Here is a 26112-nt window from a genome sequence, read left to right as displayed (position 1 = left end):
ACACCTCACATACTCCGGTCATTGTAAGGGTGCAGGGCGCAGGGGGGAGCACCCTGGGCAGCAATATAACACCTCTGCATGGCATAAAGAATATATACATGTACAGGTGGGCTCTGTACATGTATATAAAAGAGCCCCCGCCATATTTCACTAAGTTTGAGTGGGACAGAAGCCCGCCGCCGAGGGGGCGGGGCTTCTCCCTCAGCACTCACCAGCGCCATTTTCTCTCCACAGCACTGCTGAGAGGAAGCTCCCCGGACTCTCCCCTACTTACACACGGTGAAAGGGTGTTTAAAAGAGAGGGGGGGCACATAATTGGCGGTTTACATATTATACAGCGCTGCTGGGGAAAAACTATTTGTGTTGGTCTCCAGGGTTATTGCGCTGGGGTGTGTGCTGGCTTACTCTCTCTCTCTGTCTCTCCAAAGGACTTGACAGGGATACTGTCTTCAGGAAAGGTGTTCCCTGTGTGTGTGTGTGTGTGTGTGTGTGTGTGTGTGTGTGTGTGTGAGAAGTGTGTCGGTACGCGTGTGTCGACATGTTTGACGAGGAAGGCTCGCTTATTGTGGAGGGGGAGTGCTTGAATGTCAGGTCGCCGTCGGCAACGCCGACACCGGAATGGGTGGATATGCTGAATGTCTTGAATGCAAATGTCAATCTATTGCATAAAAGATTAGACAAAGCAGAAGCTAGGGATCAGTCAGGTAGCCAGTCCCATGCCTGTCCCTGGGGCGCCAGGTCCTTCGGGGTCTCAGAAGCGCACCATATCCCAGATCGATGACACAGATACCGACACAGATACTGACTCTAGTGTCGACTAGGAAGATGCAAAATTACAGCCAAAGGTGGCTAAGGGTATACGGCACATGATTATGGCCATTAAAGAGGTTTTGCATATTACTGAGGAACCTCCTGTCCCTGACACAAGGGTACACATGTATAAAGGGAAAAAGCCTGAAGTCACTTTCCCATCCTCATTTGAATTAAGTGACTTGTGCGAAAAGGCTTGGGAATCTCCGGATAGGAGACCACAAGTTCCCAAAAGGATTCTCATGGCGTATCCTTTTCCACAAAGGGGGTGGAGTTGTTTGGAGACGGCCTCTCGGATCTTGTCTCTACGGCTACGGCTGGTAAGTCAAATTTCTTACCTTATGTCCCCCCGCAACATACAAAAAAGGCACCTCATTATCAAATGCAGTCCTTTCGTTCCAATAAAAACAAGAAGGTACGTGGATCATCCTTTGTTGCCATAGGGAAAGGCAGGGGAAAAAAGCTGCACACAGCTAGTTCCCAAGAGCAGAAGTCCTCCCCCGCATCGGCAAAGTCCACCGCATAACGCTGGGGCTTTCCGGGGGGAGGCAGATCTGGTGGGGGCTCGTCTTCGATTTTTCAGCCACGTCTGGGTTCACTCGCAGGTGGATCCCTGGGCATTGGAGATTGTTTCCCAGGGATACAGGCTGGAATTCGAAGACTTGCCTCCTCGACGATTTTTTAAATCGGCTCTGCCAGCTTCCCCATCAGAGAGGGAGCTAGTGTTGACAGCAATCCAAAAATTGTATACTCAACAGGTGATTGTCACAGTTCCTCATCTCCAGCAAGGAGAGGGATATTACTCAACCCTGTTTGTGGTCCCGAAACCGGACGGTTCGGTCAGACCCATTTTAAACCTGAAATCTCTGAACCTGTACTTGAAGAGGTTCAAGTTCAAAATGGAATCACTCAGGGCGGTCATCGCCAGCCTGGAGGATGGGGGTATTGGATGGTGTCCCTGGACATAAAGGATGCTTACCTTAATGTTCCGATATTCCCCCCGCATCAGGCGTTCCTGAGATTTGCAGTGCAGGACTGTCACTACCAATTTCAGACGTTGCCATTTGGGCTTTCCACGGCCCCGAGAATTTTCACCAAGGTAATGGCGGAAATGATGGTGCTCCTGCGCAGGCAGGGGGTCACAATTATCCCATACTTGGACGATCTCCTCATAAAGGCGAGATCTCGGGAGAGGTTGCTGGACAGTGTGTCTCTGTCCATGAAGACGTTGCAGTTACACGGCTGGATTCTCAATATACCGAAGTCCCAGCTAGTCCCTACAACGTGTCTGACCTTTTTGGGGCTGATTCTAGACACAGACCAGAAAAAGGTTTTTCTTCCGAACGAAAAGGTTCAGGAACTCATAGCCATGGTCAGGAACCTATTAAAACCAAAAAAGGTTTCAGTGCATCATTGCACGCGGGTCCTGGGGAAGATGGTGGCTTCCTACGAGGCCATCCCTTTCGGCAGGTTCCATGCGAGGACCTTTCAATGGGACCTTTTGGACAAGTGGTCCGGGTCCCATCTACAATGGCATCAAAAGATCACACTGTCTCCCAGGACCAGGGTATCTCTTCTGTGGTGGCTGAACAGTGCTCACCTACTAGAAGGTCGCAGGTTCGGCAATCAGGACTGGGTCCTGGTGACCACGGACGCAAGCCTCCGAGGCTGGGGAGCAGTGACACTGGGAAGAAATTTCCAAGGTCTCTGGTCAAGCCTAGAGTCTTGTCTCCACATCAACGTCCTGGAGTTGAGGGCCATATACAACGCCCTGCGTCAAGCGGAGGAATTGCTTCGGAGAAAACCGGTTCTGATTCAGTCAGACAATGTCACGGCAGTGGCTCATATAAACCGCCAAGGCGGAACAAGGAGCAGAATGGCCATGGCAGAAGCGACCAGGATTCTACGCTGGGCGGAAGGCCATGTAAGCGCGCTGTCAGCGGTGTTCATCCCGGGGGTGGACAACTGGGAGGCGGACTTCCTCAGCAGGCACGACCTGCATCCGGGAGAGTGGGGACTTCATCAAGAAGTCTTCGCACAGATCACGGATCGTTGGGGACTGCCTCAAATCGACATGATGGCATCCCGTCTCAACAAAAAACTAAAGCGGTATTGCGCCAGGTCAAGGGACCCTCAGGCGGTAGCGGTAGACGCTCCTGGTGAAACCTTGGGTGTTCAGATCGGTCTGTGTTTCCTCCTCTTCCTCTCGTACCCAAGGTGTTGAGAATAATACGAAGAAGCAGGGTCAGAACAATACTCATTGTTCCAGATTGGCCACGGAGGACTTGGTATCCGAAGCTGCAAGAATTGCTCGCAGGGGATCCGTGGCCTCTTCCTCTATGGCAGGACCTGCTGCGGCAGGGGCCCTGTCTGTTCCAAGACTTACCGCGGCTGCGTTTGACGGCATGGCGGTTGAACGCCAGATCCTAGCGGAAAAAGGGATTCCGGAGGAGGTCATTCCTACCCTGATCAAGGCTAGGAAAGACGTGACGTTAAAACATTATCACCGTATATGGCGGAAATATGTTTCTTGGTGTGAGGCCAGAGCCGCTCCTACGGAGGAGTTCCATTTGGGCCATCTACTCCACTTCCTTCAAACAGGAGTGACTTTGGGCCTAAAATTAGGGTCCATAAAGGTCCAGATTTCGGCCTTATCCATTTTCTTTTAAAGAGAATTGGCCTCTATTCCTGAAGTACAGACGTTTGTGAAGGGAGTGCTGCATATTCAGCCTCCTTTTGTGCCTCCGGTGGCGCCTTGGGATCTTAACGTGGTGCTACGGTTCCTCAAGTCACCTTGGTTTGAACCACTCAAAACTGTGGAGTTGAAATACCTCACGTGGAAAGTGGTCATGTTGTTGGCTTCGGCAAGACGTGTTTCCGAATTGGCGGCTTTATCACATAAAAGCCCATACTTGGTTTTTCACGTGGATAGGGCAGAGTTGAGGACTCGCCCTCAGTTTCTGCCAAAAGTGGTCTCCTCTTTTCATGTGAACCAACCTATTGTCGTGCCTGTGGCTACACGGGACTTGGAGGATTCCGAGTCCCTGGATGTAGTCAGGGCTTTGAAGATTTATGTGACCAGAACGGCTAGAATCAGGAAGACTGAAGCTTTGTTCGTTCTGTATGCGGCCAACAAGGTTGGCGCTCCTGCTTCAAAGCAGACTATTGCTCGCTGGATCTGTAACACGATTCAACAGGCGCATTCTACGGCAGGATTGCCGTTACCGAAATCGGTTAAGGCCCACTCTACTAGGAAAGTGGGCTCTTCTTGGGCGGCTGCCCGAGGGGTCTCGGCATTACAGTTGTGCCGAGCAACTACTTGGTCGGGGACAAACACCTTTGCAAAGTTCTAGAAGTTTGATACCCTGGCTGAGGAGGACCTCCTGTTTGCTCAATCGGTGCTGCAGAGTCATCCGCACTCTCCCGCCCGTTTGGGAGCTTTGGTATAATCCCCATGGTCCTTACGGAGTCCCCAGCATCCTCTAGGACGTTAGAGAAAATAAGATTTTACTTACCGGTAAATCTATTTCTCACAGTCCGTAGAGGATGCTGGGCGCCCGTCCCAAGTGCGGACTTCTTCTGCAAGACTTGTATATAGTTATTGCTTACATAAGGGTTATGTTATAGTTTTCTGTGGTACAGTGGCTATGTTGTTGTTCATACTGTTAACTGGGTAAGTTTATCACAAGTTATACTGTGTGATTGGTGTGGCTGGTATGAATCTCGCCCTTAGATTTACAAAAATCCTTCCTCGTACTGTCCATCTCCTCTGGGCACGGTTTCCCTAACTGAGGTCTGGAGGAGGGGCATAGAGTGAGGAGCCAGTGCACACCCTGAGTCCAAAGCTTTCTTAAAGTGCCCTATCTCCTGCGGAGCCCGTCTATTCCCCATGGTCCTTACGCAGTCCCCAGCATCCTCTACGGACTACGAGAAATAGATTTACCGGTAAGTAAAATCTTATTTTTTTTAATTATTACATTGTGCAAAATGATATAAAATTGACTGCAGATTTTATGCCATGATATGGTACATGAAATGCACTTAAACTCGTATATAGCTAATAATAATTGTATTTACTGTGTACAGATGTGTCCTTGTACACCTAGCCTCAATACACCAGAGTGACTGAGCTGCTCCAAGAGGTGCAGCATAGCATCTTTTTCTCAGATGCATCGAAACACCACTGAAAGTGTATTAGAGATGCAGGGATGCGTCTCGCGCAGGAGTTTTAAATACATACAAAGTCACAGATAAAGCACAACAGAACAACAGTGTGAGAAAAAGCTGCAACACTTCGTATACAGATTCAGGCACATTCGCACACAGATGTGAAACTGTCACACATCAAATTGATCAGTGCAGGCTAGCAAAGTAGTTTTGTCACTTCCAGTTGTTTTATTTGTGCAAAAAATATGCTTTGGGCAAATTCATTTGTTTTGTGGGCACCCACCAGAGCTATTCAATTGTATTAGTACTGGGTTTAGCAGCACAAATCGGCTAAACCTGTCTAAAGTACAGGTTAAGTTGCTCAAACACCCAAACCACAGTTTACTCACATTTCAGCTCGTACCTCAGGAGGCTGCGAGTTGAAATGTCTCCCCAGCTGCCCAATTTAATTGCTCCATTGGCCGCCTTCTTGTGGCGGCCGGGGAGACCAACAATTGAATCATTCCCTTGGAGTGGCTGAGTTGATTTTGACCTGGCATGCCGAGAGGAGCTGTTTGGTGCTATAGAAGCCACAATGTATGAGGACACCTCTGTTTATCACTTTTCTCCAAAAGGACTCCAGTCTAATAACACTACACACCTAGGTGGATTTTTGCTATTTCAAGTGCATGGAGAACACTGAATTTGGAAAGCAGTGTCTGTCTTCCAATCGGTGTTCCTATATTTATTTATTACCAGTTATTTATATAGCTTACACATTCCGCAGCGCTTTACAGAGAATATGTGGCCATTCATATGAGTCCCTGCCCCAGTGGTGCTTACAATCTGTCTTCACTAGCACATGTACACACACACATTCACACTAGGGTTAATTTTTGCTGGGAGCCAATTAATCTACCAGTATATTTTTGGATTATGGGAGGAAACCGTCTGTGCTGCCCCACATGAACTAAGCATTAATTAGCCGAGGCAGGGGTGAGTACCATAGGAGCAGTGCAGACTTTGGAATACTGTGCCTGTTATCCTAGTTATGGAGGCGAAGGTTGTTTATTAAGAAATTATATTTAAAATTGAGTTCTTTAAAGTTTAAGGATAATATAGTTTTTTTTTTTTTTTTTTTTATTAATGAAATGTATATGTGCCTGTTTTTGTTTTTTCTCTGACGTCCTAGTGGATGCTGGGTACTCCGTAAGGACCATGGGGAATAGACGGGCTCCGCAGGAGACTGGGCACTCTTTAAATAAAGATTAGGTACTACATCTGGTGTGCACTGGCTCCTCCCTCTATGCCCCTCCTCCAGACCTCAGTTAGAATCTGTGCCCGGCCTGAGCTGGATGCACTTAGTGGGCTCTCCTGAGTTCACTATAAAGAAAGTATTTGTTAGGTTTTTTATTTTCAGTGAGATCTGCTGGCAACAGACTCACTGCTACGTGGGACTTAGGGGAGAGAAGCAAACCTACCTGCTTGCAGCTAGCTTGTGCTTCTAAGGCTACTGGACACCATTAGCTCCAGAGGGATCGAACACAGGGCCCGACCTCGATCGTCCGTTCCCAGAGCCGCGCCGCCATCCCCCTTGCAGAGCCAGAAGACGGAAGAAACCGGAGAAAATCGGCGGCTGAAGACTCCGGTCTTCAATAAGGTAGCGCACAGCACTGCAGCTGTGCGCCATTGCTCCCACAGCACACCACACGCTCCGGTCACTGGTGGGTGCAGGGCGCTGGGGGGGGGGGCGCCCTGGGCTGCAATTAGTATACCTTTTGGCACAAAAAGCACATAATACAGTGTATAACACTGTATATGTGCAAAAATCCCCGCCATTAACATTATAAAAAGCGGGAGAAGCCCGCCGCTGAAGGGGCGGGGCTATCTTCCTCAGCACAGCCAGCGCCATTTTCTCTTCACAGCTCCGCTGGAAGGACGCTCCCCAGGCTCTCCCCTGCAGTATACACTACAGAAAGGGTAAAAAAGAGAGGGGGGGCACATACATTTAGGCGCAAATTGTGATATAAGCAGCTATAGGGGGAAAATTCACTTTGTGTATAGTGTATATCCCTCTGTTATATAGCGCTCTGGTGTGTGCTGGCATACTCTCTCTCTGTCTCCCCAAAGGACTTTGTGGGGTCCTGTCCTTAGTCAGAGCATTCCCTGTGTGTGTTTGCGGTGTGTCGGTACGGCTGTGTCGACATGTTTGATGAGGACGCTTACGTGGAGGCGGAGCAGGTGCCGATAAGTGTGATGTCGCCCCCTGCGGGGCCGACACCTGAGTGGATGGATATGTGGAAGGTATTAACCGACAGTGTCAACTCCTTGCATAAAAGGTTCGATGACGCAGCTTTGGGACAGCCGGCATCTCAGCCCGCGCCTGCCCAGGCATCTCAGAGGCCGTCAGGGGCTCAAAAACGCCCGCTACCTCAGATGGCAGACACAGATGTCGACACGGAGTCAGACACAGATGTCGACACGGAGTCTGATTCCAGTGTCGACGAGGATGAGACAAATGTACAATCCACTAGGGCCATCCGATGCATGATTACGGCAATGAAAAATGTGTTGCACATTTCTGACATTAACTCGGTTACCCCAAAAAAGGGTATTATGTTTGGGGAGAAAAAGCAGCCAGTGACTTTTCCCCCATCTGATGAGTTAAATGAATTGTGTGAAGAAGCGTGGGGTTCCCCAGATAAGAAACTAGTAATTTCTAAGCGGTTACTAATGGCGTACCCTTTCCCGCCAACGGATAGGTTACGCTGGGAGACATCCCCTAAGGTGGACAAGGCGCTCACACGCTTATCAAAAAAGGTGGCACTGCCTTCTCAGGATACGGCCGCCTTAAAGGAGCCTGCAGATAGAAAGCAGGAGGCTATCCTGAAGTCTGTGTATACACACTCCGGTACTATACTGAGACCTGCTATTGCTTCAGCATGGATGTGTAGTGCTGCAGCAGCGTGGTCTGATTCCCTGTCTGATAACATTGATTCCCTTGACAGGGACACTATATTGCTAACCATAGAGCATATTAAAGACGTAGTCTTATATATGAGAGATGCACAGAGGGACATTTGCCGGCTGGCATCTAGAATTAATGCAATGTCCATTTCTGCCAGGAGAGTATTATGGACTCGGCAGTGGACAGGTGATGCTGATTCTAAAAGGCACATGGAAATTTTGCCTTATAAGGGTGAGGAATTGTTTGGGGACGGTCTCTCGGACCTCGTATCCACAGCAACAGCTGGGAAGTCGACTTTTTTACCTCAGGTTCCCTCACAGCCTAAGAAAGCACCGTATTATCAAGTACAGTCCTTTCGGCCTCAGAAAGGCAAGCGGGTTAGAGGCGCGTCCTTTCTGCCCAGAGGCAGGGGTAGAGGGAAAAAGCTGCACCATACAGCCAGTTCCCAGGAACAAAAATCCTCCCCTGCTTCCACTAAGTCCACCGCATGACGCTGGGGCTCCACATGTGGAGCCAGGTGCGGTGGGGGCCCGTCTCCCGAACTTCAGCGACCGGTGGGTTCGCTCACAGGTGGATCTCTGGGTTCTACAAGTGGTATCTCAGGGATACAAGCTGGAGTTCGAGACGTCTCCCCCTCGCCGTTACCTCAAATCAGCCTTGCCAGCTACTCCCCAGGACAGGGAGGTAGTACTGGCGGCAATTCACAAGCTGTACCTCCAGCAGGTGATAATCAAAGTTCCCCTCCTTCAACAGGGACGGGGTTACTATTCCACAATGTTTGTGGTACCGAAACCAGACGGTTCGGTGAGACCCATTCTAAATTTGAAATCCTTGAACACTTATATAAGGAAGTTCAAGTTCAAAATGGAATCGCTCAGGGCGGTTATTGCAAGCCTGGAAGAGGGGGATTACATGGTATCACTGGACATCAAGGATGCTTACCTACATGTCCCCATTTACCCACCTCACCAGGTGTACCTCCGTTTTGTGGTACAGGACTGCCATTACCAATTCCAGACGTTGCCGTTTGGTCTGTCCACGGCACCGAGGGTATTTACCAAAGTAATGGCCGAAATGATGATACTCCTTCGAAAGAAGGGAGTTATAATTATCCCGTACTTGGACGATCTCCTTATAAAGGCGAGGTCCATGGAGCAGTTGTTGGTCGGAGTAGCACTATCTCAGGAAGTGCTACAACAGCACGGCTGGATTCTGAATATCCCAAAGTCGCAGCTGATTCCTACGACGCGTCTGCTGTTCCTGGGTATGATTCTGGACACAGAACAGAAGAAGGTGTTTCTCCCGGAGGAGAAGGCCAAGGCGTTGTCATCTCTGGTCAGAGACCTCCTGAAACCAAAACAGGTGTCGGTGCATCACTGCACGCGAGTCCTGGGAAAGATGGTAGCTTCTTACGAAGCCATACCCTTCGGCAGGTTCCATGCAAGGATCTTTCAGTGGGATCTGTTAGACAAGTGGTCCGGATCGCATCTTCAGATGCATCGGCTGATCACCCTGTCCCCGAGGGCCAGGGTGTCTCTGCTGTGGTGGCTGCAGAGTGCTCATCTTCTCGAGGGCCGCAGATTCGGCATACAGGACTGGGTCCTGGTGACCACGGATGCAAGCCTCCGAGGTTGGGGGGCAGTCACTCAGGGAAGAAACTTCCAAGGACAATGGTCGAGTCAGGAGGCTTCCCTACACATAAATATTCTGGAACTAAGGGCCATTTACAATGCCCTAAGTCAGGCAAAACCCCTGCTTCAAAACCAGCCGGTGCTGATTCAGTCAGACAACATCACGGCGGTCGCCCATGTAAACCGACAGGGCGGCACAAGAAGCAGGATGGCGATGGCAGAAGCCACAAGGATTCTCCGATGGGCGGAAAATCACGTGATAGCACTGTCAGCAGTGTTCATTCCGGGAGTGGACAACTGGGAAGCAGACTTCCTCAGCAGGCACGACCTCCACCCGGGAGAGTGGGGACTTCATCCAGAAGTCTTCCAGCTGATTGTAAATCGTTGGGAAAGGCCACAGGTGGACATGATGGCGTCCCGCCTCAACAAAAAGCTAAAAAGATATTGCGCCAGGTCAAGGGACCCTCAGGCGATAGCTGTGGACGCTCTAGAGGAGAGGAGTAAGAACTATACTCGTCGTTCCGGATTGGCCAAGAAGGACTTGGTTCCACGGAACTACAAGATATGATCTCAGAGGACCCTTGGCCTCTGCCGCTCCGACAGGACCTGCTACAGCAGGGGCCCTGTATGTTCCAAGACTTACCGCGGCTGCGTTTGACGGCATGGCGGTTGAACGCCGGATCCTGATGGAAAAGGGCATTCCGGTTGAAGTCATTCCTACGCTGATAAAAGCTAGGAAGGATGTGACAGCAAAACATTATCACCGCATATGGCGAAAATATGTTGCTTGGTGTGAGATTATGAAGGCCCCAACAGAAGAATTTCAGCTGGGTCGATTTCTGCACTTCCTACAGTCAGGAGTGACTATGGGCCTAAAATTGGGATCCATTAAAGTCCAGATTTCGGCCCTGTCTATTTTCTTTCAAAAAGAACTGGCTTCACTGCCTGAAGTTCAGACGTTTGTTAAGGGAGTGCTGCATATTCAGCCCCCTTTTGTGCCTCCAGTGGCACCTTGGGATCTCAACGTTGTGTTGGATTTCCTAAAATCACATTGGTTTGAGCCACTTCAGACCGTGGAGTTGAAATATCTCGCGTGGAAAATGGTCATGCTTTTGGCCTTGGCTTCGGGTAGGCGTGTGTCAGAATTGGCGGCTTTGTCATGTAAAAGCCCCTATCTGATCTTCCATATGGACAGGGCAGAATTGAGGACTCGTCCCCAATTCCTCCCTAAGGTGGTATCAGCGTTTCATTTGAACCAACCTATTGTGGTGCCTGCGGCTACTCGGGACTTGGAGGCTTCCAAGTTGCTGGATGTAGTCCGGGCCCTGAAAATCTATGTTTCCAGGACGGCTAGAGTCAGAAAAACTGACTCGCTGTTTATCCTGCATGCACCCATCAAGCTGGGTGCTCCTGCTTCTAAGCAGACTATTGCTCGCTGGATCTGTAGCACGATTCAACTTGCACATTCTGCGGCTGGACTGCCGCATCCTAAATCAGTCAAAGCCCATTCCACGAGGAAGGTGGGCTCTTCTTGGGCGGCTGCCCGAGGGGTCTCGGCTTTACAACTTTGCCGAGCAGCTACCTGGTCGGGATCAAACACGTTTGCAAAATTCTACAAGTTTGATACCCTGGCTGAGGAGGACCTTGAGTTTGCTCATTCGGTGCTGCAGAGTCATCCGCACTCTCCCGCCCGTTTGGGAGCTTTGGTATAATCCCTATGGTCCTTACGGAGTACCCAGCATCCACTAGGACGTCGGAGAAAATAAGATTTTACTCACCGGTAAATCTATTTCTCGTAGTCCATAGTGGATGCTGGGAGCCCGTCCCAAGTGCGGAATTCTGCAATACTTGTATATAGTTATTGCTTAACTATAGGGTTTTTTGTTCTGAGCCATCTGTTTAATGAGGCTCAGTTGTTGTTCATACTGTTAACTGGGTATAGTTATCACGAGTTGTACGGTGTGATTGGTGTGGCTGGTATGAATCTTACCCTGGATTCCAAATCCTTTCCTTGTAATGTCAGCTCTTCCGGGCACAGTTTCCCTAACTGAGGTCTGGAGGAGGGGCATAGAGGGAGGAGCCAGTGCACACCAGATGTAGTACCTAATCTTTCTTTAAAGAGTGCCCAGTCTCCTGCGGAGCCCGTCTATTCCCCATAGTCCTTACGGAGTACCCAGCATCCACTACGGACTACGAGAAATAGATTTACCGGTTAGTAAAATCTTATTTTTATTTATTGTATAACAGTGGGCATACAATAAGTTGTTGACATGGAGAGCCCAACAACATGATATTCATTAATTAAATATCTAGGTTAATGAATAACAAATTATCAAATGTTAGCTAAACCTTGATTGCAAATTTACAAGTAAAGAACCAGTAAAGGCCCCCATCCACTAGGGAGTTTTATCTCAGTAATGAGTTGGATCCATTTTTCCTGCAATCTGGCCGGGAGCTTCCCGGGAGCCCTGCAATTGCGATTTGCTACTTGAGTGTATTTTTTACGTGTGATTTATCTCATGCAATCTAACGTTATTAAACCTATTTCTGTGTGATTGAGATAAATATAACATGCAGCACGTGAGATCTGCGATTGCGAAGGGAGACACACGGGAGCGCGACTCGCATCGCAATTGCACAAAAAGGCCATGCAATGTGACACTTTTCATGCAATTCGTCTCCACCGCATAAAAACAGGCCATATCGCACTAGTGGATGGGGCCTTAAGGTTGCCTTGTAAAGCACCTGTGAGAGTGTGGTGGGATGGTAAAGATCTTCCCTGTAGGACATGTTTGCATGTATTATTCACCATCTGTTTCTCTTTCCTCTGTAGCTGGAAGATGAGGCTCTTAAGTATATTGGATCACACTGTCCAGAGCTTGTCACATTAAATCTACAGGCTTGTTCAGTAAGTGGACTCGCCACGATTATGATGTGGTGTCTGTTGTGTGGTATTGCACATTTGCTAGCGTGTGTTTTCATGACAATTGTTTGTTTTGTGTTAGTGAAATGTAACAAATCTTCTAAAGAGACAAGTGGAGAGGTTGCCCATAGCAACCGATCAGAGTCTAGCTATCCCTTACCTAGTGTATATTCTACAAAATGATAACTGGAATCTGATCCTCTTTAAAAGTTTTAATTAATCTCCCCTTAATATCCTAATGCAGGCCTGGCCAACCTGTGGCTCTCCAGATGTTATAAAACTACAGATCCCATCATGACTGCCACATATTTAGCATTCACTAATAGCAAATCTGTGTCAGGGCATGCAGGGACTAGTAGTTTCACAACACCTGGAGAGCCACAGGTTGGCCAGGCCTTTCCTAATGCTTTACAATAACAGTGTCATTTTAGACTTCTCAATTAAGGCTTCTCCATTTCTGCCCCTTTAGATTCCTGTCCAAAGCAACCCACGCATGTGCTGATTTTATATGCCAGTCTGATATTTATGACCAAAATAACATATATTTGGGATGTATGTCTTGCGGCAGACCAGCTGTCTGATCAAACGCCTTTCCAAATTCTAGAAGTCTTGACAGTATACTTACATGGTATCATTGGTCACCGTCTACCCAATATTCATTCTTTTGGCCCTCCCACTGAACATCTGGCTGTCTTACTGGACATAAAAGTATCTGTGAAAATTGGCTACTGATCCAATTATTATGCTTTCGGGATAGGGAATACAGTGTATTAATGTCATCACATGTGTGGCTAACTTTTACATACAGGTCCACTTTTGGATATGCTACTTTTGTTCCTAGCTATGTTATCAACACCCATATGTAGCAAATAAGGGGAACATCTCGTTAAGCTTTGTCCTCCTGTCTGTGTGCTGTGTGATCCAGGTAGCTGGTTTCTTGTGCACTGACCTCCCAGACCCCCCTTCTTCTTCCATTTGCTACATCTTGAGGCTATTAGCATAGCTGGGACATATCCACAAATGGACTCTTCTTTTAAGTTTTGTATTGTTGTAAAACTCAGCATTTCAGAGCCTTATTCGTCTCGTTGTGGTAACCTGTTTGTGAGGACTTCTGCTAATTTCCCTTCATGGCTCTACCTTGCCTCATCTTAATTGCAATCTCTAGATTTTCTGTTATAATCACCCACTTTCTAACACCAACCCAACCATCACATTGTGCAACATTCATATACTGCCCCCTCACCTATGCCCTAGCCTTGGTGGCACTACTTTCAGCCTATGTCCCAGCTCTCACTGCCTCTGTCCCAGCAGCAAATAACAGATGATGGTCTCATTACGATTTGCCGTGGATGTCACAAGCTGCAATCACTCTGCGCCTCCGGCTGCTCCAACATCACAGACTCCATTCTTAATGCACTGGGACAGAACTGCCCGCAGCTCAGGTAACGGGCAAGGTTGCATTTTATAGTATGTGGTCACTGAGGCAGAGGGATTTAGACATGCCTCCTGCACCATATTACTGACACTGTTTTAACCTATTTTTGCCTAAAATCTGAAATATGTAGGAACCTATAAAACAAAATTCCAAACAGCTTTACATAAAAGCTACACCTACCATTCTTAAATGTATATTTACAGAACTTGAGGAATGTGACACTGTGAGAGCAAGCTATTCTGGTATTTGGTTCAGTATAATATGCTGGCTGGCGGGATGCCGGCTGTCAAGATACCGCCAACGGCATCCCGCCAGCTGTAATACCGGCAGCAAGTCCCCTTGCGAGCGCGCTGTGCTCGCCGTGCTTTGGGCAATCCCTGAGTTGGAACGCCTGGGAGCGGTTGGTATTCCAACAGCCAGCGTTTTACTGGCTCTCGGGATTCCGGCATTGGGATCCTGAGTTCTGGGATCCCGACAGCCAGTATATTAACTAAATCCCCTGGTATTAGCCATTTTATAATCCTGATTGGTACCCTCCCCTTCAATAATAAGGAACAGGTGTGCCGGCAAATAAATGTTTCCCTCACTGTTAAAACTTTCTCATACTGTGGGTGGCTAGTCCTCATTTATGTAAAATCTGTCAGGACACAGCGATTACAGTTTTACGTTGTGAGAAAGTACATCTCACTGGATCTAAAGGGCTGAACGCAAAAGAAGTTACTGGGCTCTGTACATTGCTTAACTTAACAGTCCTCAGTGTTTAGGACTCTGGCTTGAGAGTATTTTTAACCTTGAGATAACTTTATTTAGTTAAATAATCCTTCCTTTAACCTTTACAGAATTCATTCACCAAGGCCAACATGTCACACACAGGAGAGCCCCTTACGTTTATTGCCTTTTTTTGCATCATCACAATACTGCTATGTGGATACAGTTGAATACAGTCACAGAGCTGAACTGATCTGCGTTGTATCCAAGGACAAGCAAAATTAACTGCTCTTCTAAGATAATATAAATGCTCTCGTGTAGAACTGGATAAGGCCATAAATCAACATAATAAAATGTACTGCTGGAGAAAAGCTCTTGAAATGTGAGACTGAAACGTTGATTAGAAGACACCTCCAACTGTCATTTTTCTGTTTATTTCAATACTATTATTGACAGAGTAAGGGTAGTGATCTGTAAATAATTAATAATTCCATTTAAACAGTAATTATTTGTTACACTATGACTGAAGGTGACTTCTGTACCAATTCATTACCTTGATTATAGGATATTTTCATTATCATTTTACTCCACATCCCTATGTAATATGTTGATTCTGTTTCATGCAGAATACTTGAAGTAGCTCGATGTTCACAGCTGACAGATCTGGGATTCACCACTCTGGCTAAAGTAAGGCTGATTGCATTGCGTTTGTTGTCTGTGTTTCTGTCTTTATGGTTTTCAAGGACCAAAATCCATCTTGCATATCTCTGTGAAGCAATTATCAGGGGACTAGCCTTGTGGAATTTGGGAGGTTGGTCAGACATGGAGTTTTGCAGAGGAGATTGACTTAAATATACAGAGATGAGCGTCAGTGATTAATGTGAAGGACCGTGTTGAACAATGGCAAATATCACAAAAGGGGTTCACAAGTGATTGGCTGTGCAAATTGCTGGACGTGGTTTTATTTTAGGTGTGATTCTGTAATTACCTTCAGTAGTAATTTCTTTGTACTTTTTCTTATGTTTCACTATATTTTTCTGGCAGAAAAAATGTTTTACATGTTCGACAGATTTTTTTTTTATTTTTTTTTTGTTAATGATGTTTCATTAGTACAGATCTGCAGTCAATGTAAAAATCCATATGTTTTTTTGTCTGCCAGTGCATTCAGAAACTCCTTGCTTATAGTTCAACATGTGCAGTCATATCTGCACACCAGAATACATATGATCAGTACTGTATGCAGTTTATGGGGGGAATTCAACTTGGGAGCAAGGTTTAGCAAGGTCAAAACCATGCTTACCTCCTGCCCAGTTTTGGGTTACCACAGGTATGTGCGCTCCCGACATCCGCTGTATCCACTGAAGCTCTGAAAACTCTGCATTGCGTTAAAAAAAAATTAACTCGCCTCTCTTTTCACTGAGGATGGGGCTGTTGGGGGTTGCTGGGAGATATAGTTCTCCCAGTGGCCGGATCGGGGGGGGGGGGGAGAGAATACACTGGGGGTCACACACATACTTACACATAGACACACACCTCCATACTCACCCTGCTGCAGAAGTGCTTCGGAAGGTGTGTCATTACTGACTGACTAAGCTAGTTTTAAACTTCTAATTGCTTAATTAGTCACCAGGCTGGTGCTGCTGGGGTGCCAAAGCAAGTCCTGGTAATTTTTCCAAAAATTAATGATTTTAGGAAAAATTGGACTTTCTATAGAAATCATCATGTCCCGTTTTCAATCCCACAACTGAATTCCAAAACCCTGCGCCACAGGGTTTTTCTTAATTTCCCACCCACAATTGAATCTGCCCATAAATATTTTTCATCTTGTATGTACCAGTGAATCTCAACAGCTCAGGGTGATGTCACATAGGCGAGTCAAATGCAAGTGATTTTTATTTTTCAGCTATGGTAATGCTAATATATTTTCACCAGTAATATAATATTACTAATATATACGTCCTCTGTTTTCTTAAGTTTTATCTGCATCGGTGGCACTTTTCCAAGACTGTGTACAGTAAGATGTAGGACCTATGACCAGTACAATTGCTGTGAACGATAGTCCATTGTTCGCAGTAGTATTTGAACTTCCTTATGGCCTCAGTTGTAGCTTAAATACAAGAATGACAGCCAATACAGGAACTGAGAAATAGCCAAGTAGTCCTCCTTAGTTAAAGTATGAAGTTCACATATACATAGTCATTCATATATATGTACACTCCTTTAATAGGGTCATGTGCTCATATCCGCTATATAATTGTAGCTAAACAAAGTGCACTTTTGTCAGTTCACAAATTCAATGTAAAAACCGCTCAACTAGTTAGGACCGTCCATTCAAGTGCGGTTTACATGGCCTCTAATAAAGCAAGAAGGTAACATTTTTAAATGTAATGTGTTTCCCAAGTTTTTAATAGTTACTACAGTAAATGGGCATTCTTATGTTTGTAACAAGTACTCATTGCCTTCAGTTTGTGAACTTATATAATTTTGCTGCCCGGTTCAGTGCCCAATGCCTGTCTTGTATCTCCTCCAGAATTGCCATGAGTTGGAGAAGATGGATCTAGAGGAATGTGTACAGGTGAGCAGTGTTTTCTTTTTACTAAAGATACTGGGGATCGCTTGAAGGCTCTGCTCTCATTACTGTACTCCCTGTTCTGTTGTAGATTACAGACAGCACTCTCATCCAGCTCTCCATACACTGTCCAAGGCTGCAAGTGCTGGTGAGTCTCACAAAATGGCATTAGTTAAATGTTGTTGTATTAATCAAGGTTGACAACTTATGCTTTAGTTACTGATGCATGGATGATATAGGTAGGTGTCTTATTGAAGTCTGTAACTCTGTTTTTAAGTAAACCACAGAACTTGAATGATGAGTTCATGTCTCGGTAGAGTGGGCTCGTGTCGAGTTGGCATGCAGTTATCTGCTTTCAAGTCTAATAGAATCTTTCTTGTGTGAAAACAGACCACAGCATAGCACAGGATCAGAAGTGTAGGAGTATAACATCTATCTATCTATCTATCTATCTATCTATCTATCTATCTATCTATCTATCTATCTATCATCTATCTATCTAATCCCTGGCCAACAAGGGGCCGTGGGGCAGATGTATTAACCTGGAGAAGGCATAAGGAAGTGATAAACCAGTGATAAGTGCAAGGTGATAAACACACCAGCCAATCGGCTCCAATACGTAAATTAACAGTTAGGAGCCGATTGGCTGGTGCGTTTATCACCTTGCACATATCACTGGTTTATCACTTCCTTATGCCGTCTCCAGGTTTAATACATCTGCCCCAGTGTTTGAGGCCTTCAATATGTACAAATATGGAACTATAGGCCTGGCTCAGAGATGTACACAAATCCGATGGCTTGCGTCAGTGGATGTGACGACGGTCACAGTGCACTCTTTGGGGTTTATTTACAGAGCAGATCAGAAGTACCAGGTATTACAACCCAATGCTTTGTAAATAGACCCCCTATGGGAGAAAATCCATTAGCCACAGCATGATTTATCATGCATACTGCATGGTAATTATGCTGACTGTGCGCTCGCACTTAGTGTGTAATTCAGTTGTGAAAGCCTTATCTGGGTGGTCGCATGGGAATTCTTGATGTTTTAGTTTCTAAGTGTGGGGGAAAATAGGGAAATCAGCCTGTGCCCCATAAAAGTGCAAACTAATTTTGGATAATGTTATTAACGTTTACAGTATTCCTCCAGTTTTGTAATTATAGATCACTTATAGGTAAAGATTAAGTGCTGGTTTTTATTTTTACTTTGTTATGAAAAACCACCTCAGACAATTTTTGCTCCTCCACCAAGTCAAGGACTGTAAAGCAAAGAAAAAAGTGACTGATTAAATATCTGAAAACTGAAGGGGCCAATTCCGAGTTCCATGCTCTGTGCTGATGGTTATTAGCCAGGATATTCTCATGAACCATGCTCCCAATTACAAATGGCAAGTTGCAGAAGTTGTGCGTTCATTTTGCCGTGTGCTACCTATATGAAAGATTGGAGAAATCATCTTAAAACCCCCAAAAAGTGGCTAATAACATATCGGGGCAGAGTAGAAGGCTGTTAGTGACCATAAGCAAAATATTGGTTTCACATGGTTGATTTTTGCAGCTTTTAAAAATTATGGAAAAATTATAGTCAACAAGTGAATTTCAGTTACTAAGTTTCTAGCCCAGTGGTTCCCAAACTTTTTTTGAATCAAGGTGCCCTAGAGTATCAGTATTTTTTTCACGGCGCCCCTAGATCATAAGTTTCTTACTGGGAAATTCAGATAAAAATTATAAAATTAAGTAAATTGTGTTTACATTTCATCCTCAGGTACATTTGTGTAGTGAGGGACAAGATATTCTTCTGTTTGTCCACATATTTTATGATTGGCAGACACCAGCACTGGTTTTGTCTATTACATTGACCATATATAGTTTGATTTGGTCCTGGAACATCACTCCAAGGCACCCCTGCAAGTGTCCCAAGGCACCCCAGGATGCCACGGCACACAGTTTGGGAACCACAGCTCTAAAGTATTACGGGGTACCATTAAAATGTCTCTGTAGTAATTTTAAGTGTGTATGTTAACGTTAGTATAACGTTAGAAACAAAAAACACTTGCAACTCCTATCTGCAAGTTCATGGATTTCTCATTTTAATAGTAAAAAGTCATGGTCATTAAGTCATTAAGTAATTTGCGTCCAACTTGTGGCTAATTAACTTGGCCCCAAAGGGTTTGTTGTTGTTGTTGTTGTTGTTTTGCTAGTCTCTCTTGAAACTTTAGAGATGCAATTTGTTCCTCTTTTACACAGTTATACAGTATTAGACACTAAATGTCAATATTAATAAAGTGAAACTAAAAACTATATTCCTAAGCGATCAGATATAATACATTAGTTTTATTCTTTACAGTGAGGTAATATTAATGCCAGGCATCTTGGGTATACTGTATAGGTTAGAGGAAGATAAAATGGTGGGAAATACTACACTGTTAGAGCGCTTGAGGTGGGCATTAGCAGAATCAGTTGGTTAAATCATTAAATCAGTGATTTTCAACCTTTTTTAACTCGCGGCACACCGAACAATGTTTTAAAATTGCCAAGGCACACCATCCGTTTCCCACAGAAAACCCCAAAAAACAAACACAATGGCCCTCACAGTAATAAAAAATCCACACATACATTGGCCTACACAGAAAAAAACAATGGCATTGCTCCCCACATAAATCATGTTGCTCCTTACATAAATCATATTGCTCCCCACATAAATCAATCACAATGCTCCCTACATAAATCATGTTGCTCACACATAAATCAATCGCATTTCTCCCCACATAAATCCTATTGAATTATTCACCTTGTTCCTCCCATAAATCCTATTGATCCCCACAGGAGAAATAACATATCAAATATTAGCCCCTACCGGTCAGCTGTCCTCCTCCCTGTCCCTCAGTGGTGGGGGTTGTTCAAAGTGGATTGCTGCGAATACTGAGCAGCGTGCGGACGAGCAGGTGTGGATGTGGGTGGGCAAGGAAAGCTGTGGATGCAGGTGGAAATTGGAAGATGTGTATGCAGGTGGGTGGGCTGGCTGGGTGGTGAGATGCGGCAGCTGTGACCTATGATATCACCCCGCCGCGTCATCAAGGCACAGGTCACAGCCGGAGCATAAATGATCCTCTAAGACAGGCATGTCCAAACTGCGGCCCCCCAGCTGTTGAGAAACTACACATCCCAGCATGCCCTGACACAGCTTTAGCATTCTCTGACAGCAAAACTGTGTCAGGGCATGCTGGGATATGTAGTTTCACAACAGCTGGAGGGCCGCAGTTTGGACATGCCTGCTCTAAGAAGAGCCCGGGCCAACAGTTCACTCTGGAGGTGCAGGAAGCTGCTCTGGCTCCGCGGCACACCTTGCAACTGGTCGCGGCACACTAGTGTGCCACGGCACACTGGTTGAAAAAGCCTGGATTAAATGCTCCTAGTATATGTATGTTGAGTGGTAGCTATACCAGGGCCCCCAAGCTTTTCAAGCGGTTGTTCTGCAGGCTTTGTGATCTATTCCATGTTTAACTTGTTTAAGGGACAATGAAATGGTCATGTGAATGGTACAATGTGATTACACATAAATGCTTCTCTCTACATACAGTCTCTATCCCACTGCGAGTTAATCACAGACGATGGAATCCGCCACTTGGGTAACGGTGCTTGTGCCCATGATCGGTTGGAGGTCATTGAGTTAGATAATTGTCCTTTAATTACTGATGCATCGCTGGAACACCTCAAAAGCTGCCAGAGCCTGGAACGTATTGAATTGTATGACTGCCAACAGATCACACGAGCTGGCATCAAGCGGCTTCGGGTGAGAATAAATCTGTTTTTTATTTATGTTTTGTCTTTGCAAGAAGTGGAGGGGAAATGTATGATTATACAAGTCCTGAAAGTGATATGTATCTTCTACCCCACCTTTTCATTTTTCAGACACATCTCCCGAACATAAAAGTCCACGCCTACTTTGCTCCAGTCACACCTCCTCCTTCAGTTGGGGGTAGCAGGCAACGGTTCTGCAGATGCTGTGCCATCCTATGAGAAGAGATGCATCCTGGGGGCTCCCTTCACCACTCCTGTGTGGGTTTCCAGGTGGACTCATTCACAAGAAAATGCGCCAGCTTACTGTGGTGGTGAGGGGAGAGGGACTTCCCTCCTGTATGTAAGAACACACACAGCCACCACAGTCACGTTCCGGAACCCACATCATTTTTTTTTTCTTTTTGTTACATTATCAATACTGTTGGAAAATGTAATATTTGAAGGGGAGCAGACAGATAATGACCCTCTAGGAGCTCATTCCACAGCATAGTAAGGGATGAATTTAAAAATGCTGCTCTTTGAACATGTGTCCCTTAAGCATCTTCCCTTCAGTTTCTCTCTTTCTAATTCGAGAACACCTGCAAAGGAGGCATGATGTCCATCTTTATGATGTGGGATAGAGTATTGTCTCTTTTGCCTTTTTATGGATAGGGCACGGTTATCTCTTGCTGCGGTTCCAGAGGAGAATACATAAGCGATCAATATTGTTCGATTCAAGGACCTAAATATGTACCTGCTCCAGTTCTGATTTCCACATCTATCCCTAGCACTGCAACAAGGAAGCAGCAGCAGGGACCCTCCTCCCGGGCTGTACATTTTGGACTTCGTTGTAATGCATTCCCCGACAATGAAATGGGAAAAAAGTTACAAAAATGAATTATATATTATATAAATATATATATATAGACTTTGTACAATATAATTTTAATTATATTACGGTGTGTTCCCTCCTCACGCTCGCGTGGATGTGATAATGATGCCAATTACAGAAGTAAAAATGGAAAAAGAGTTGAACCACATGAAGTTCAGTTTCTAAGGAATCCCAGATTCTGACAATGGCTGTTATGTGCTGAGTGTGCGTCCTTTATGTCTGTGGCTTGTATTTACCTGTCCTAGCTGTATGTGGCTGTCTGTGTGTGTTTAGTCAGGATTATGAAGTATTTTGGACATCTTTGGTTGGTTAGTGGGTCTTTTTGTTTAAATCATTTTTAACTTTTATGGTTTTGTTTAACTTATTTTTTAAATAGCACAAAGACATATTTTCTTGTGTACCCAATGTGGGCAGAAATGTAAAAATAACAACAACAAAAACAACTTGTGCCATTTGTCAAATGTAGTTCTCTGGCACGGTAGACTATATCAGGGTGGAGGATCAGGCTGACTAGTAGTCATGAGGCCTATCTTCTATCAATGCTGTACTGGTTCCTAGTGACTAATCTATAAGCTACATTCTCATGAGTTTGTTCGCATCAAAATGTGGATGTCTCCACTACATGTAGATGCCGGGTCCACTGTAGATGCAGTACTTTCCATAAAATGTTAAAGAGAACCTGTTGATTTTTACAAAGTGCCTTGTTATTTGACAAATATCTGTGCTACCTTCTGGAAAAGTGTAGAAAAACCGTGTACACTGTATGTAAATGCCTGGTCTCAGCTCTAGACAAAATATTGCATGGCTGGGGATGGCCATCCAGGAAATCTGGAGCAATGCATGTAGGTAAAGTAACTATTGTATGCATTAGAAGAAAATATCTCCTACTTATGGACCAACTTCAGTGAAAATAAGAAGACATGACCATCGGTAATAAACTTACCTCCTCCCCCTCTTCACATTGCTTAAATATGTAACATGGGGCATAACAAGGAGTGTGCAAGCGAAGCCATCACACACAGTGCAGGTCCCTGGGGTAGGTACCATCACTACTCCATGGCCCCTGCTTCTGTCTAGCAGAAATGGACCCTGCAGTTAGTGCCGCTATTGCAGAGCATTTTTTTGGACTCAAGGCACACTCCCCGGAGTCTGTACAGCCGCTTGGTGCGTAGTGCTGCATTTCCCGGTGCTGGTGGCCTTGCCACCTGTGTGCCGTCATGCGCTCAGGGAGTGAGGGCAGCACAGGGCACATTGCCGCCCTGTTATGCTGCTGGATGTAGCTATACTAATCTTACATTCTAACTTATCAACTTCCATTTAACTGAATAGGACTTAAGCCCTCATTCAGTATCGAACGCAGATGGCCGAAGTCGCAGACGGGTACATTTTTGTCCATCTGTGCATGTGCTGCAGCCGCACAGCGTGATGGAAAACATGGCAGGCGGGCTACCGGTAATCCTGGCTGTCGTGCTGCGATTTCATTTTAAATGCGATCACCGCGCTGGGCGGTGCTTCTCATGCTGGGAGGCCTTGCCCTTTGCTAGGCGGCCCCCAGTATGAGATGTTTTGTGATTTAGCAAAAACTGCTACTGGTGCTGACTAAGGGCCTTAATCTGCTTTATCATGATAAACATAGTTTCAACATTCTTATCATTCACTAAAAGAGCACGTTGTCTTACGGCCTCTTTTCCTGGTTGTTCATATTCTCTTATTTATAAAGTGCTCCTACCAACATAGTACTTAGCACTGTTCAGACAGGTAGAGAATTTACCATCCAATCAGATTCTACTTATCATTTTATTTATTTATTTATTTAACTATTTATTACCAGCTTCTCCACTTGTCCTCTTTGGAAGGTTTGATACATTTCTCATCCCAGTTTTTTCATGGCTCCTATTGGTTTCAGGAATAACCATTTCAACGCTGCCTCGGTATACCACCACTTAGTCATGTGACATTAGGAGACCCAGCCCAAATTACTTACCACTGGGTGAATACATGCAGGAAGGGCTGATTTGTGCATTGGTTACATTGACAACCAGAGGAAGCCATTCACAGACTTGTTGGATAAATTGTCTTATGAGATTTTCTGTGTGTGCTCTATTTTATCATTTTGATACTCGAGACATGTCTTCTTGGCTGCTGTTTTCACTTTCTCATAGTAAAGGGGGCCTGTATGTGGTTCATTGCAGTATAGATTCTCACGGATCCGTAAATATAAGCAAAACTAAAATACTGATCTGTATAATAGTTTGTAAAAGGAAATTACTATAAATTCTACAATGTATTTATTCTTTTACGTAGAATGTTACTGTTTGGCAAAGAAGCATTATGAATTTGCTGAATGTGTGATGCAGTATTTTCTTGACTTCCTTCCTTCCTTCCTTCCTTCCTTCCTTCCTTCCTTCCTTCCTTCCTTCCTTCCTTCCTTCCTTCCTTCCTTCCTTCCTTCCTCTCCCCTCCCTTCCCTCCCTTCCCTCCCTCCCTTCCCTCCCTCCCTTCCCTCCCCTCCCTCCCCTTCCTTCCTTCCTTCCTTCCTTCCTTCCTTCCTTCCTTCCTTCCTTCCTTCCTTCCTTCCTTCCTTCCTTCCTTCCTTCCTTCCTTCCCTTCCCTTCCCTTCCCTTCCCTTCCCTTCCCTTCCCTCATTCCCTCCCTCCTCATTCCCTCTTATTCCCTGTGTCTCTTCAATACTGTATTGAGATGCATTTTAATTCATGGTAAGCACATCTTGAACACATTTAAAGCTGTAAAACAATCAGCAAATCAGACTGCCAGTTTGGACATTTTAGACTAGCTGGCCAAAGCGCAACGTGGGGAGTCTAAAACTACCAGGATTTGCCATTAACAAGATTGGTACTGTTGAAAAATGTGTTTTGGTGGTGAGAAGTTGATTATGCGGTCTGACACTTTTCTTCATACCTGGCCAAAGGACACAGCTTCATGTTCTCAAGCATGTTCTGCCTCTGTATTGGTATCAAAAGTATATATAGAGAATGCTGCCACGGGATATATGAATACTCTTAGGGGGCAGTGCTCTCCCCACACTATATATTTCTCAGTCTTTCAGCCCAGCAAATCTTTCCTGGCACTGTAATGTGGCTAGAAGTCGCCCAGCACTGATAGAAACGTCAGCACAGTGTGGCTTATTTGCCGCAACCCCTTGCAGCTCGCTGCGCTCCCCCTCAACTCCGGCCCACCCTGTCACTGGAGTCAAGCCCTGCAGCCTCACAGCCTGCCCCCTCTTCTACCTGTTGTCCACCAAACAGTAAGTGACGTGCCGAGTGGGAGGAGGAAGGGTGCACAATGAGCTGCAGCTTGCTTGCTGTGATAGTGTTCTGTCCGCATTTCCCCTCCCTCAGTTCACGTTCTTCCATCCCACCGCCCAGTTTGCACGTAAACACACACACATACCAGGTATGTGCTCTCCCCCTCCAAGTTTGTGCGCAAACACACACATACACACCCACACACACACACACCCCGGCTTCCTAATAATTCCGCCCGGCACAAAAAAAATTCTGGGGAAAACACTGGAGTGGCTAGGTGGACAAATATACATGCTCAACTTTCTTTTACTCATCTAGAGCAGTGGTTTTCAACTCCATTCTTCAAGTACCCATGGAAGGTCTTGGTTTCAGGGTTGCAGATGGGATAATTATTGACCCAGCAAAATAGATCAACTCATCTGTACTGGATTAAAGAAATGCAGAAAATGTGACCTTTGGGAGGGTATGTGAGGACCTGATCTTATGTAAGCCTGTTTTCTCTTGAGGTTCATGTTTGTGTCAAAGGTGCACTTTACTGCACTGAATTACACTAATAAATGAAATCTGTGCAGCATACTATGGACCCATTAAAAATACAGTAATATTAAAAATCTGTGCAAACATTTTTTTTTTCCAAAGGAAAAACTGCTTATCTCATTTTTTTTAATATCCATTTTTAAAAGGCAAAGTCTGTAAAATTTATATGTTTTGGTTCTTGCACTGTTGGTAGCAATCACCTGACATAAAATAAATCTGAAACTCAAACCTTTCTTCAGCAACTTTTTGTAAATGCAGAGAAAGCATTAGACTGCTCTCCTCCGAGTTGATGGAACCTAAAGCTAGGTACACACTGGCTATTATACCGGGCATTAAGTTGAACTGCTGATATACTGTGGGCACATCAGCGGGTGTGTACCCCCGATATGTCTGTGAATAACCCGTTGTTCTTTTGCTGCTTGATACATTGCTGTACATTAGCTGAAGGGAAGT

The 26112-nt window shown here is 45.4% G+C and overlaps 1 protein-coding gene across 2 annotated transcripts in view; it reads left to right on the top strand.

The window, feature by feature from the left end:
- Positions 1 to 22201, top strand: part of FBXL20 (F-box and leucine rich repeat protein 20) — a 156618-nt gene extending 134417 nt beyond the window's left edge. The window contains exons 9-15 of one of the 2 annotated variants that reach the window (XM_063959723.1): positions 12389 to 12463; positions 13790 to 13920; positions 15248 to 15308; positions 17152 to 17196; positions 17282 to 17338; positions 20765 to 20977; positions 21097 to 22201. In XM_063959723.1, the coding sequence (XP_063815793.1) occupies positions 12389 to 12463; positions 13790 to 13920; positions 15248 to 15308; positions 17152 to 17196; positions 17282 to 17338; positions 20765 to 20977; positions 21097 to 21204 (690 nt within the window). In that variant the 3' untranslated portion in view covers positions 21205 to 22201. Of the gene's footprint in view, positions 1 to 12388; positions 12464 to 13786; positions 13921 to 15247; positions 15309 to 17151; positions 17197 to 17281; positions 17339 to 20764; positions 20978 to 21096 lie in introns of both variants that reach the window. The other variant, XM_063959722.1, reaches the window with a different exon arrangement.
- Positions 22202 to 26112: the final 3911 nt, after the last annotated feature.

Source organism: Pseudophryne corroboree, chromosome 3 (assembly GCF_028390025.1).
Source record: "Pseudophryne corroboree isolate aPseCor3 chromosome 3, aPseCor3.hap2, whole genome shotgun sequence".
In the NCBI taxonomy this organism is placed as follows: Eukaryota; Metazoa; Chordata; class Amphibia; order Anura; family Myobatrachidae; genus Pseudophryne; species Pseudophryne corroboree.
The sequence above is the reverse complement of the archived record's forward strand: the minus strand, read 5'-3'. Positions and strand labels throughout refer to the sequence as shown.